Genomic DNA, 14,711 nt, shown 5'->3' on the forward strand with positions numbered 1-14,711 from the left:
TTTTATAAGGACAAAGTAATGCAAAGTAAAAGACAGACCAAAAATAATAAAAAAGGTTTGTCTACAGGATGTTGGTATCTACAGTATTTGCGTGAGTGATGCCAAGACTGGTGAACAGATGTTATGCTTTGGATTTTAAAGTGTAATCCCTAGATTTATTACCCATCAGGCAAAAGTTCAAATGGTTAATGTTGCTGGATATAGGTTAAACATGAAAAAGGAGAGATGGAATATATTGCAGGCTAAGTGCTCAGGGTAATTTGCAATTAATTCAATGGCAACTTTAAATGGGGGGTGGGGCAGTAGGAAGGGTCCTTTCTTCCAATTCCCAACACTCATTAAATTTATTAAAGACATCAATTTATTTAAGGTTGGGTGGTAAAAGCACCAATATAAGCAGATATGTCCAGACCTCTTCCTCTCACTCCTCAAGCCAGCCATGTGATGTAAACTAACTTGTTTTTGGGTCTTTTAATACTAGTGGAATAAGTCTAAAATATGCCACTTGAGAAGAAGTCAGGAGTCATCTTTACGACAAGAATAAACAAATTCATATGACTGCTTTTAAAGGAAGAGCAACTCTGAAACCCTGTAAATGGCTGGGATCCAGCACTTTCCCTGAGGATAAGCCCAACAATCTCCTAAATGTCAGCATTGATTGTAAACACATGGAGCAGCATGGTTAACAGATAATGCCTAATGGTGCAAAGGTCCTGTTTTGAAAGCCATTTCTATTCCTCAGTGGATTTTCACCTGTAGTCCTATGTTTTCCCAAATGCATGTTGGGTTAATTATGACACTCAGTTCATTGAATGGGTGGCATGGTTGTGTTACCCTGCATTGTCCCTAGCGATTGTCCAGGATATATTTGCACTGGCATGATGACAAGCTGGGAAAGGCTCCAACTGGGACATGCTCCATCACCCTGCAACTCTCAAATGAGTAAACAAGATATAAAAAATGAATAAACTCATCTGCTTGTGGCTCAAACAGTGTATAGAACCCACATTAAATTTCAGATGGTGATCAAATATATTTAACTTACATTCTGTGTGAGTCTTCAGATCCCCGACTATTTGCCCTGATAATTTTCCTTACATTGATTACTTTAATTGAAAAATAGCTAAAGGTGAATGAGGTTGTTGATGGTAGTGAGGTTGTATTAGCAAGTCAGCAGTAGGGACTTTTCAGACCCACATCTAGTTCTTTCAAGTATTTTTGCAGCATTTAGGTCCTAAATAGCAGCGTGACAAACAATGCTATCACAAAGCAAATTTAGTAAGTTGTTAAAATATAGCAAAGGTCACAAAACACTGTTAATTTCATTTATTTATTTATTTAGGAATTATTTTGTCACCATGTCTTTAGTAAGCCATTTCATCTTAATATGTATTATTCTATATGTGCCAGTACATGCTCTTTACACTTTTACATAATAAAATTAGTGAACGACGTATAAATCAGCTATGCAGCACGAATAAATAATCAAGCTCTTAAAATGCTGCTCATTGAAAAAGACACAGCCGGTTCAGTCTTTCAATAATGCCATGGATGAACTCTCACAGATGCAACAAAGACTAAGCAAAGATCAGCACTGGAGGTGTCAAACCACATCTTTTTCATTTTACTGATAAATACCACCTTCTCTTCTAGTATTTATTTTCTGTTCCCTCACTCTAAATCAGACATTTTGTCCAGTGAGGTGGACCAATTTTGATGACTGCTACCGAGAATAACTTCCACTAGAATAAACTTCTGATTCATATACACATGAAAAACACATACACTTACACTGTCAAATACAGTCAAGCATGAAGAGAATACCTCTGGAGGTGGATAGTACTACTTTAACATTCTAAAACTCTGTTTGCTGTTTGGTTTTTAATAAATAGATTTCACATCAGAAAGATTAAGCGATCCAAACAGGTGTGTGTCTGTGTGTGAGCATGACTAGGATAGAGAAAAAGAGAATATTATGTAATGTGTGTCCCTGTTTTTGTGGGAACAAAGTGTTATGTTACTGACATTGTTAGGAGAATAACACTGTATAAGTTGTCAGTGTACATTTGTCTCTATGTGTCCTTGTTTCAATAGTGGAAACAGTTGATAGGCTAGTAAAATTTATTTTCAAGAAAGACATTCCAATTTTTCAGGGAGAAATTCCTGCACTCACTCAAGTCTTACCAAATGCCAGAACTATTTCTTCCCTGTCATTGAAATGGAGTATGTTTATTAGGATTTGTTACAAGCCTCCAAGAATGTTTGGACAACATTTGGGAAGCTGTTCTAGGTAATTATGAAAGCAGGACTTTTATGCCTGGTAAAATTAGAATGAGCTTTTTAGGATTCACTGTGATGGACTGGCAATCTATCCAGGGTGTACCCTGCATTTTGATCAACACTGCAGTGGATAACACACAGTGAAACATGTAGATGCACATATTCCAATCCCTGTGAATCAAATCGATTTAGGGATGACAAACAAGTGAACCACATTCTCTGATGTGTAGCAATTTGGAGGGTTGACACTGGGATGCTGACAGCCATGGACTTCCCCCAACCTACTATCACCTAACTACACGCTCATTAAAAAAGTATGGACACTTGGTGGGTAAAAAAGAAAATTTTCTTACACCACTAGAAGCTTGGAACAATTTTACTAATAATTAAGAAAAATATCCTTGTGTCTGTTTTTGGCTGCTTAATTTTTGCAGGATCACAGAGGGGTTAGTGCTCATCACCAGTCAAAAGACAAGAGGCAGGGTACACGCTGGACAATTTGTCAGTCCATCAATTGGAAAAGCAAAAACAAAACAAATAGACAAACAAAAAAAATCATGCACACACACTCGCACCTAACTTAAAACAACTACCATAATTAACCAATCATACTTTGGATAATAGGATGGAACTGAAGTATCCTGAGAGGAAATCCATGCATGCAAACAGAGGGCACAAAGAACTCAGCCGCGATACAAATATGGGACCTTCTATCGACGAGGGAACAGTACTATCAAATGCTCCACTATCCACCCTGCATGACAAGAGATCTCGATTTTTTCAAAGTCAAGAGATTCTGAAATTTCAAAAAGGAATATTTACAATTTGATGTACAAGCAGGCCCATAACTCCCTCAAAAAAAAAAAAGGATTTTTATTTATTTACAGTTTATGAATATTTGTAATTATGAATGAGCCGCGGAGGCATGTGAGCCGACAGACTGAGCAGAGGGAAATTGATGAATAGAAAAGGCATGGGAGATGAGGATTAGATGTTGAGGAAGGAAAAGAATGATGACCAAAACACTTAGAACTCAGTGAAGTGAAGGAAAGGCAGTGAGACAGGTGAATCATTTAAGTACTTAAGGTTGAAGCAGATGATAAAAAGGCAACAGGACATAACTGTTTTTCTCAGGGGAGAAGGTCAAGGGAAAAAAGCAATAAGGCTGAAATTCTGTACTCTCATAACTGTTAAAAAGAAAAGTGCAAAAGAAGGCTGGATTTAAGAAAAAAGAAAAAAAAGAAAAACTATTTAGCTTAGCCTGGTAAGACAAACATGGCGCTGCAATTAAATCCAGTACTTTTCCAATTTCTTTGGTTTACTTGGCTAAATGCATGGTGAAACATACACACACACACACACAAAACACAAGCAGGTGCTCACACACAAACAGCCAAACATAGCAACACACCAAGTGCAGAGCTACTCTAATCTGAGCCAAACCAGTCTGCTTCCTCCTGCCTTAATCCTATCATTATCACCCCCCAATGGGAGCATGTTAGAGACATGTTCAGTCACAAGACAATGATGTTGAAACAGGTTTTTCCAAACGGTTTGGTTAATGTATTAAATCCACAAAATTTCAAATTCAATTTAGATCTTTTAATAAAATCCACATATGTTATGACAGTGACTCAAATGGAAAACTGACATATACTGCAATCCAAAATATCTAAAACACATGCCTCAAAGGTCTGTGTTGGCATTTTATATATGTTTTTCTGTTTGTGATAATCACACCAACAAATTATAAGATGAATCAGTTTTCCTGCTACAGAAACTAAAAGCGATGTACTCATTTTACGCAGTCACCAGTAAACAAATTGACAAATTGGAGACAAGCGACAAGTGCTTTTTAGCAAATGCAACATAAACAACAATACGACAAGCAGTCCTGACTGATGCTTGTGTGAATGACTTGACAAGCTTAATGAGATGAGGACAGGCTAAGCTCATTCTGCATCAGACAGACTTTATGGGTAGCCAAGCCCATTTAGATTTAGTCACCCACAGTGTCACTAACATAACTTAAAGGTATAGCGTTATTTCTTTACATCCAAGAACAGTGTCTCTTACTTACACTTGTAGAAACTGAGAAGCAGTATCAAACAGAAAAAAATATATACCTGTTTAAAATAAACTTACTGGTCAATCTGCCCCATAAATGTGTAATATTATTTTTCATTATAGTGCAAGCAAAAGATCAAGGGAATTGATGGGCATATCTCTCACTCTAATGAAAACAATCTTCAGCATTTTAAATTGATCATCATCTGAACTTTGAACTCACTAGTTTGTAGCACTATTAGGTAGATCAATAGAAGTTCATGTTTTATTAACAAAAAAATACATATGAACTAAAATGTAAATACAAAAGCTGTAAACATTTTTGACCTAAATTGCCATGTTGCATGATGTTGTGTGCTTGCTTTAAAACAAACAAACAAACAAAAAACGCTACAATAGTGATTCAACAATAAACAAAAACTAAAATGTCCTTGTATCTATCAGAATAAGTGTAACTGATCTGCAGGTAATACCCCTGAAAATTAATCATACTGCCAGGCACTTCTTGCTACGTTATCTCTGACTACTAAAGAAAGAAAGAAAGAAAAACACAACCCGTAGTTCAAAAAACACGTTTTATATTCACTTTTTTTTTTGTTCCACTTCGTCTTCTGTCACCGCACACAGCCCCACACACACGCGCGAATCGCTAGCAGCAGCGTCTCCCTCTTGTCGCCTGTCAGATGGAATGATTAATGATGCGCGACCCCGCAAACATCCATCCAGGACCGGAGAAACACTAGCGATCACCGGGGGAATCGGTCTCACTGAACCTTTCGGCAGAGTCTCTGTTCGCCAGACCTTAATCGAAGGAAGCGCGGCTAATCTCAGTGAAGCAAAATATGACTGTTGCTATTATGGGTGACAGAAACGATCATGCAAGGTCCATCCGAAAATAACCAGAAAGTCAGTTTGTTATATATGGAAAACAGCTAAAAAAAACTGAGAACTGTAAAATGAGTTTGAAACAGCGCGAGACAAAATAAAAAGTTAAAAAGCTGCTTTTTAATTATAATAAAAACAATATTTGCGTTCCGGTAGCCATGTGTTGTCCATCCACTTAACAATAATGATTTACACTTGTTGTGTAGACTGAAAACAAGCACACTAAAGATAGTGCTAACGGGGACATTAGTATTCACTATCTTTTTTTTTAATGAAAGACAGAGCAATTTAAAACATTTACATTTCCTTTGAAACAAACCTGCATTTCTAAATTAACCTGTAAAATCAGCAAATAAAACAAGAGCTTAACTGTTTCCGGAACAGACTACGTCTAAGTTGCGAAAAACAAAACACCACCACTTCAATCCTGATATTTCCTTTAGTATCTCAGCCCCGACTACAACCCTCCCAGATCATACTGAAATCTCAATCGCCCAAACATATGTGTGCTAAAAATCTCTTGTTTAAAGATTCTGGCGGGCAGCACGTGGAGATCTAAACTGTCGGGGTAACCACTTCTTCCTGTCTCTTCCCTCGGTGCAGCCTGGCACCGTCCACCGCTGCCAGCACACAGAAAGCTCAGGTTTGCATCGGTGACACAATCTGATTTCCACCTATGCACAGCACCCCAAAACAAATCCAAACAGAGAAACACTTAACAACTTACGGGTTGTTGGTAGAGCTCCGTGAACACTGTTGACGTGGCAGAAAATCCACAAAACGAGGGGTAATAACGACGGTCTCTGGGCAGGACGCTGCCGGTGCATCTTCATGGCCGGTGAGGTGCGCAGGCAAACGGGAGAGGGACCACGGAGCAGAGAGGCGAAGGCGCCAGTGAGATCCGTCAGCCTCGCTTTGCGACTGAGGACTGACAGAGAAGAGCCTGGCGCAAGTGCTCTCAGTCTCCCGCTCTCTCTTTCTCTCACTGCCTCACGATGATGTAAGGCTCACGCCGTCAAATAGGCTGGTCTTTACTTGCAAACTGAAAGCAATTATTCCTGCCGCGACTTCGCCTCCTTTTATTGCGACTCCCGACAGAAACAAAATAAGCGAGTTTTCTCTTATCCTTAAGAACGACTTAGTACGACTACAGTGTACAATGAAGGCTGTGGTAGTTCAAGAAGGCATGACAGTGCGCTGCTGAGCTGATCTCTCGACTCCTGCTCTCCGATGCGCTGTCCGTGGTGCTGAACTTATCCCACTCTTTCCGTATCTCTCTCTCTCTCTCTCGCTGTGTAACCCGAGTTCCAGTCTCTTGCTGCCAGACAGTGCCCTCCTCCCCCAACCCTTCTTTGTATGGAGGTGGTGTTATACCCCGAACTTGTACTTTCCCCTTAAGCCAAAACCCATCGAAATATGCACAGGAGTTGGAGACACCACACACGACTTGAAAATTCTCCATACAAGTCATATTAAAAGTCATGTTACAACACCAAGCTCCAGCGTATTTTACTGGACCGTGTAAAAGATCAGAAAATGATTTAAATAAATAAAAATATGAGAAGAGTGTTTAGGCCTTTACATTTATCCCACTTCAGTCAATATTTATAATGCCACATTTAGTTAATTACAGCTGAAAGGCTTCTGTGCCATGACTCCCCCAGGCTTTTACATCTACATTGAGAAATGTTTGACCACCCTGCTCTAATTGATCTGAACCATTCTATTGTGGCCTCAGTTCCAAGATTTGAGGCTGCTGCTGTCCTTAAGATAAACCACAGCTCCAGTTTTATACCATTTAATATCTAATGTGTTCTCCCATCCCCCAACACTGCCATGTTTTCCATTTTATCAATTTTCAAAGCAACTCTGCTCAGATTTCTTGTAACTGCTGAAGCTGCTCTACATTATGATGCTACCACCATCCCATATGGAGAGGGTGTACCCGTTTGGATATGTGGTGCTATTTTACCACCAAACAATTCTGCATTTAATTTTGGTCACATCTGAGTGGAGAACTTTCTTCCTTCTCTGCTATGCCCCCTCGATGGCTTCTGGCAAACTGAAAATTAGACTTCTCTGAGGGTTTTTTCAACAGTTGGCCCATTTTATTTTTAGCTATTATTCCATAACGGTCTCCTTTTTTTGTTGAATGTAGAACTAATATTTGTGTTGATAGTTTCTCCCACTTGAGTTGTGGATTTCTTTAGCTTCACGAAAGGGTTCATGGGACTTTTAACTTACATATAAATACATATAGCATTAATATAAAGAAACATGTTTAGAGGTTTGTAAATTAAGTCTCGAAAAACAGATATTCCCAGCTACTGGACAAATTAACATCCAGGCACACAAGTGACGTTCTGTCTTTGGTCAGAGCTATTCTAAAGAAAATGCCAGTCTTCTTATATAATTTACCTCTCTTCTTCGTGGCCATTGTCATTTTCCCAACCTCCCCCTCCTCTTCTGTCTGTTGATTGCTCCATCCACCCACTTCATTGTGCCATTTGCCGTTTTAGTGTTCTTTTTCTACACAAGGACTGCAAATGGGTTTGTCAGTATGTCATGCATGGTAATTTACAGACATCGTTCAGCTTGTTTTTACAAAAACAAAAACAACAACAACAAAAAGATAGTGAATGGCCCCCACTGTAGATGATTTTTAACAAAAGAACGTTGATGACAGCAGTGATGAATCTCCTGAGGAATCATGTTTTGTGAAGCATTATGTTCAAGTGAAGTGGGAGATTTTCCACAGTCAGCATCAAGCATGGCTGCGTCACTGCTGCTATCTGCCCACTGTGGGACAGAGAAAATAAAGTTCTGCTTTTATTTAACCTTGTCCTCTGCAGTATCATTTGAAATGTGACCTTGGACTCAAATCAACAATATGAAGAATCGCTGGCTGTACATGGCAGCAAGTTTAATCTTCAGATTTTCAGAATACCAAACAGGTCTAAAATTGTTTAGTATCACAGAAAGTAGTAGGACAGAACAAGCACTGCAGAAAATGACTGGGAAAATTGTCGGCACTCTGCATGGCACCATTTTCTAATCCTGGTCCTTAACCTCTCCCACACACCTGCACTGCATGTCTCACATCTCACATGCTATGAACTCACCTGATTCAATTAAAAGGGGTAATTATAACGCTTCAGCAGGGCCCGATGAAAAGCTGACCTACTCATTTGAACCAGGTGGGCTAGAGAAAGGAACCATATAAAGCCTGCAGAGCAGATTGCCCTGAAAACTAGTGATAGGAGTTGCTGGGTTGAAGTGAATAGGGAATTTGTTGGGGAACAAAATTAGCTCTGAATTTGGTTTGTATTCTGAATATTTATGCCCTTTCAAATGAATCTAGAACTTCTTTTATTTTTAAGAAAAAATATAATTAAATCATACTCATAAATGAAATAAAGAACCACATTTATGAAATTCAAGGAGAAGTTTCTAAATCTTTGGTAACGATTTAGAAAAAAAAAAAAAACTTTTTCATTGTTTAAACTATTTGCACCATGATGTTCTATGAACAAGAGAAGCACTAGCAGCAACAAAGTAACATTTCATAAAATACAGAAAGGCCATCAAAAATGTAGAATACTCATTGCATTAGTTCAAAGATTCAGAATATAGTGATGAAATATTTCATAAAAACGCTCATGGCTTTAATTCTGCGACTATATATCACATAAATGCAGTGCTTCACAAAAGTCTTACAAATAAGTTAGAGAACATAGGTGATTTAATCAGTTATAACTCATGCACTATGTACAGCTAAAACTAATGCAAGAATAGTGAACAAAAGCATGTTACAATTATGCACTAATTTCATTTTGTGCTTCAGATACATTTTAAAAAAGACACTGAAGTTTGTGGTATTAACGATAGAATTGGGAAAAGGTCAAAGCACATATTTTAGCAACAAACTGAACTAATCACTACAATTTGTAGTGATAGCCACAAATTGTACTATTTGTACTAGTGGACCCCAACCCGGAGTCTTTCTGCAGGGAGTTTGCAGGTTCTCTCTGTGCATGCGTGGGTTCTCTCTGGGCACTCTGGCTTCCTCCCACAGTCCAAAAACATGATTGTTAGGTAAATTGGTCTCTCTAAATTCTCCCTAGGTGTGAGGGTGTGTGTGTGCATGGTTGTTTGTCCTGTCTGTCTCTGTGTTGCCCTGCGACAGACTGGCGACCTGTCCAGGGTGTACCCGCCTCTCGCCCGGAACATTAGCTGGAGATAGGCACCAACACCCCTCCTGACCCCACTAGGGACAAGGGTGTTAGAAAATGGATGGATGGATAGATAGATATCCATTCCTTGACCTGCACATAGTGTTTCCAGTTACTTTTTAAGTGGCTTGCTCTGAAAACATTCCTGACATGAGAAAAGGAATTCCAAAGCAAGCGATGTCAAATAAAATATGGTTTCATTCAGTTTCACTGTTATAGTAAAGAAATAAAAACATGTTTTCAAGCACAAGCAAACTGCACAAACTTGAGTCTGGAATAAAGCATTGAAGAATAAGAGAGTAACTGCACTGGTAAACTTTTAGGCAACAGCAAGAAAGAAACAAAAGAAAGTGAAGAGAAACAAGATGAAGACATATTTCTTAAATTAATTAGGCATGACTTTTAGACAAAGGAGTAAGTATGAAATGCTTAGTTTTAGTGTCTTTACTTTTGTGACCTTATTTGTCACATAATACACCACCATAAAAAAAGAAAATAAATTCTGTGTTTCATTACAATTTCTCTCCACAGCCCCAAAAAAGAAATATTGGGTTGGGGAAAAGGGTTGGGGCTTGCTTAGAATTTATCAGTACTTTCTCATAAACATGTCGCTTCACTATGTTTATTTTAAAAAGGAAAAACTAAATTCTTGTGTAAGTGCCCTGCCCTGGTTTGCATTACCAAAAGTTATTTCAGACAACTATTTTGACTATAAAATGTTTTTTTTTTGCAACATAAAGGATTGCTGCCACAATTCGGATTTTGTTTCTTAGAGAAAATTATTTGACTGGACATAATGAAGCACAGGTGGAACTAATTGCATTAAGGCTGGCTTCCATCCACTTAGTTCTGCCAATAATCGTTGCCAGTAAGCCACTAGCTAGCTAGAGTCACTGACCTGTCTGTTATTAAAATGATTGGTAACACCTGTGCAACATACGGAAAACTACGCATCCTGTAAAAAGCTCGTCTAGTAAGTTTCCCCAACACTTCTAACGTCACTGTAAATGCGTGAAAAACACTCTAGGGTTACGTGATTTCATACAAGGAAAAAGTTTGTGCACAACCATACCAATAAACGCTTTTGATAAGCAGCCTACTTGGAACATGTTTCCTCTAGTACCATAAGCATAACTTGAAAACGAAGTACAATGCACTAAATGCTTACCACGAAGGCTCAGTTGTCCGCGTTCAGGAGAGTCAAGAATACTCTTTTTTTGGTTTGTTTGTTTGAAAGGGATTTCCTTGTTTGGCATTCCTTCTAATCAGCGAAAACAAAAAGTTGCAAACTATGACGTAAATCTTCTGCTTCGTTTCAAAATTGGTTAGGGAATGGCAGTGGAGAACGTGAACGAAGCCATTTAGTCCATGTTGGCCATGATTTCAAATATTGAATTAACATTGACTACCATCTCTTCTGGTTGAAAAGAAACGGTGAGCATTACCGCCACCTACTGGTATGGAGTTTGGCTAAAAATGTATCATGAATGCATTATGGATTATATTCTGTTCATCAATTTTGTCCTTAATTATTACCTAATTAAATTTGAATACTTTTACTTTTTGAATCTCCATGTAATATATTTAATAAATTAAATTTTTTTTTTATCTACATTCCTTCAACATTAACCTTCTATTTCATATCTCCTACAAGCTATTGCTATTGTTTCAAATTCTCCACAACATTGACATTGTCCCGTATCATGTTTGCTTATTGTAAATAATGTATAATTGAATCCAGTCTGTCCAAATCTTATTGTTAGTAATTGCTCTTTTCTTCTGTTTCTCCTTCTCATCTCTCTCACTTTAACATTTTCCTTTCTTTCCTTCATTCCATTCTTTCTGCCACTTTTCCTTCAGTTCTTGTTTAATTATGCCTCTGATTTACTTGTGGTTACTGAAATTGGCTCTTCCTGTTGTTGCCATTTTTGCTCCTCTGTCCCGCTTCTCTCATTGCAGTGGAGGCTGATTGTTTACAGTGCAGGCAATGTCATACGTCACAACCAAACGTTAGTGATGGGGTAATATCTACAACTTCAGAGTCCACGCCTCCAGCAAGTAATCATTTTGCAATAGCCGAGGGTCCAGACCCCTGGAAAAAGCAAAGCCTAAGGGGCTTTTTTTTCTCTTTTTCTTTTTAACCAGACCATGGTATTTGGGGATCAAATCTAAACATGTCACATAAGCAAAAGTTTAAAGTATTGAGGGTGGAAACTCAGCAAAATGAAAAGCCACACGTACCATAGTCCACTAATTTAAAAAATGTACCCAAATGTATATTTATGCATAGGTTTTAATTGAACTACACCCATGTGTCAAATAAGTTAATCTATCTTTATCTCAAATAAATTAGAATATATAATCTATTTAAATCTTTGGTAATTGTTTCAACTGTTAATTTACCTCATGGTCAGACAATGTTTAAACTATTTAACGATATAATTCAGCACAGATGGCAAAATCTCTTTATATATATTTTTTTTCTTAGCGTACGAAATTAAGACCTTCAGAAGCTGGAATTAAACCCATAACTTTCCAAGATCAATTATACTTTTCTCCACAGTTGTCTCAGGTTCAATAGTTTCTAATAATCAAATAATTGGTCATAAAACAATCATGTAAAGTCACAATCAGATCGTGGCTAATTAATATCTGACCTCTGTGGACAACTAGTAGAACATCTATGTATTATAGACAAAGAAACTGAATTAAACATCACTCCTTTGCCACTTAAATTTGAACTGCATGAGACACCTTTCATTTGCACTCTGCTGTGAGCCGAGATGAAATGCTGGTATATTTCTTTCCCAAAAGAAGCACAGAGGAATTGACTTATGTTAATTAACGACCTTCAGTGTCAATCGTTGCAGAGATTATTTGCATATTCTGAAAATAGCACTCAAAGCAGCAGAATCAACATCTGCACTTCTGTGAAACTCTTCTTGCTCTTCTCCCTTCATAAATGTCACAACATTGCAATACAAATCACTATGCATGTTGTACAAATCCGTGTAACTTCATGGAGTATGTTGATTTGAGGCAGTGAACTCCCATAGTGCATCAGTGTCTTCCCCTGGCATTCAATGTGTCGCTTCAATATGTCCACAGTAATGGTTATAACAGAGCATCGTGTCTACTGGGGAACAAAAAAACATGTTACAAGTTTTTTAGTTCCCAGTCAAACAGGGAAAATGTCGAATATTTATACCAAATTGCCATGAACTGTCTTCCAAAGCTGTTGATTTATTGACTGGATCCTTCTGAGGAGAAGTGTCATCATGCATTGATGCTGCCACTACCATGTTTCCCAGTTTGTATAGGCTATTCATGGTGACATGCAGGTTTATCTTCACCTATACTGTTTTATATCAGGTGGAATAATTTAGTTACAATGTTCATTGTTATATATGGCTGGGCCACTTTATTCAACTTTTTAAATGTTTCCCTTGCATTTGTGGCAAGTTTGAAATCCTTTTGGTTTTATTTCAGCAGTGTTGTTTTTCATTCTTCCATAAAAAAGCTAGATAGGAAGTGTCTAACAAAGAATTGCCCAGTTTGACAGATTGTCAAAGGGGGCTAGAGAGGTGATCAATAAAAGGCCAACCACAAGTTTTATTTGTGAACAATTTTGAGAACCATTCAACATTTTTCTTTCACCTCACCTGCATTTAATGCATAGATTCCCAATTTCTGTCACCTTGCTGCAACTTTTAGATGTATTGTGGCTCAACACAAATGAAACACAAGTCAGAATTAGCTCATCAACATGAACAGTTCAGTTTATGTCGTACCTGTGGTGCAGCTGGACATTTCAGGTCCGTGCATACCTCCAATAGTCAAAGGTTGAGAGGCAAGGTACAGCCTGAACACATCGCCAGTCCATCACAGGACATTAAATCAAATTAAACTTTCTTAAGCAAGCTTTTTTTTATTCTTTCTAAGCTTGAGAGGGCTTAAATGAACAAATAATAATAATAATAATAATAATGCTGTCTGTTCTCTCTAAATATGATTCAGAGAAGCCCCGAGACTTTTTGCCAAGTGGAGTAGGTGGATCAAATATATTATTAATGTTACAAAAAAAAAACAAAAAAAAAATGGTTTGGGATGCCCCCCTGTAAACAAAACAAAGAAGCAGTAATGGTGGCAATATCCACATATCTTTGGGATATGAATGATGAATTAGTATTTCAGTCTACACCTTTTGTTCTATTTCAAACTGTTAAAAGCCATGGCTCCTGTCCTAATAAGACAAAACGTCCGTGCCTGAGCATTCCTATTATGTGATGTCAGGCCCCTCTTATCCTTAAGAAAATTCAATTGTAAAGACGGTCAAGGTCAGTCACTGCTATGTGAAGATTTACTGAAAGAAAGTGTTAAAAGAATAAAAAATATATCCATATGTGAATCAAAAAAGAATAGACAAAAAAAATTGAATGTGCTGATGTTGCATTTCTCTGCATAAAGCCAAACTTTTTTTTTTCTGACGCTGCTTAGGTCAACCAATTTTTTTCTCTCTCTCTCTCTCTCTCTTACTTTCTCTCTCTTCGAAGACAAGAGTCAGACGCTATCTGCACTTACAAGGAAGGTTGGTCTTTTAATAATGCCATGGCATAATTGGTTTCTGAAACATTTCATGGCCTTAATTAACTAAATGAGCCTGAAGGAATTAGTTAGTGGCAGAGAAAGACAGGACGGAGGAATAGGAAAGAGGCAGAGCAAGGACCAATGCAAACGATAAACATCAGTACCTTATCTCTTCAGTTCACAAGTTTGCTATTCATTTGCAGACCTCTTCACTACTGTTCAGCCAGACTCTCAACATGTGTCTTTCTTTTAACTCAGATTCATCTGTCTCTAATTAACCAAATGTTTGTAGCATGCGCTCAAAGGATAGAAACTGTGTTTGGATATATAAGAAGTGTTTGCAGAAAATCATTAAAATGATAGTATCAAAACATTTACGAACAGCTGCATTGTGGATACCAGAGATAATCAAGGGCTAATCTGCATTTGTGTTCATATCCATGTTTCTGGAAAAGTCCTATGACCATTTGAATTTAATCGGAGAAGCTAACTGTTGTGGGAAACAGTTAGCTTCTAACTAAAAACTGAGCTCTGAGATCCTTTTGTCTCCCAAAAATAATTACCTGACCTGAAAGTAAACGTATAAGAGCTTGCGACCCTTAAAGGGACAGCAGATAAATCTAGCTTTTATGGAGATTATTGGATTCATAAATCTACAAT

At 37.8% G+C, this 14,711-nt stretch overlaps 1 protein-coding gene across 2 annotated transcripts in view; it reads right to left on the bottom strand.

The window, feature by feature from the left end:
* Positions 1-6,457, bottom strand: part of cntnap2a (contactin associated protein 2a) — a 286,799-nt gene extending 280,342 nt beyond the window's left edge. For both annotated transcript variants that reach the window (XM_028005083.1, XM_028005081.1), the window contains exon 1: positions 5,960-6,457. In XM_028005083.1, the coding sequence (XP_027860884.1) occupies positions 5,960-6,065 (106 nt within the window). In that variant the 5' untranslated portion in view covers positions 6,066-6,457. The remainder of the gene's footprint in view (positions 1-5,959) is intronic.
* Positions 6,458-14,711: the final 8,254 nt, after the last annotated feature.

This window comes from Xiphophorus couchianus, chromosome 21 (genome assembly GCF_001444195.1).
Source record: "Xiphophorus couchianus chromosome 21, X_couchianus-1.0, whole genome shotgun sequence".
In the NCBI taxonomy this organism is placed as follows: Eukaryota; Metazoa; Chordata; class Actinopteri; order Cyprinodontiformes; family Poeciliidae; genus Xiphophorus; species Xiphophorus couchianus.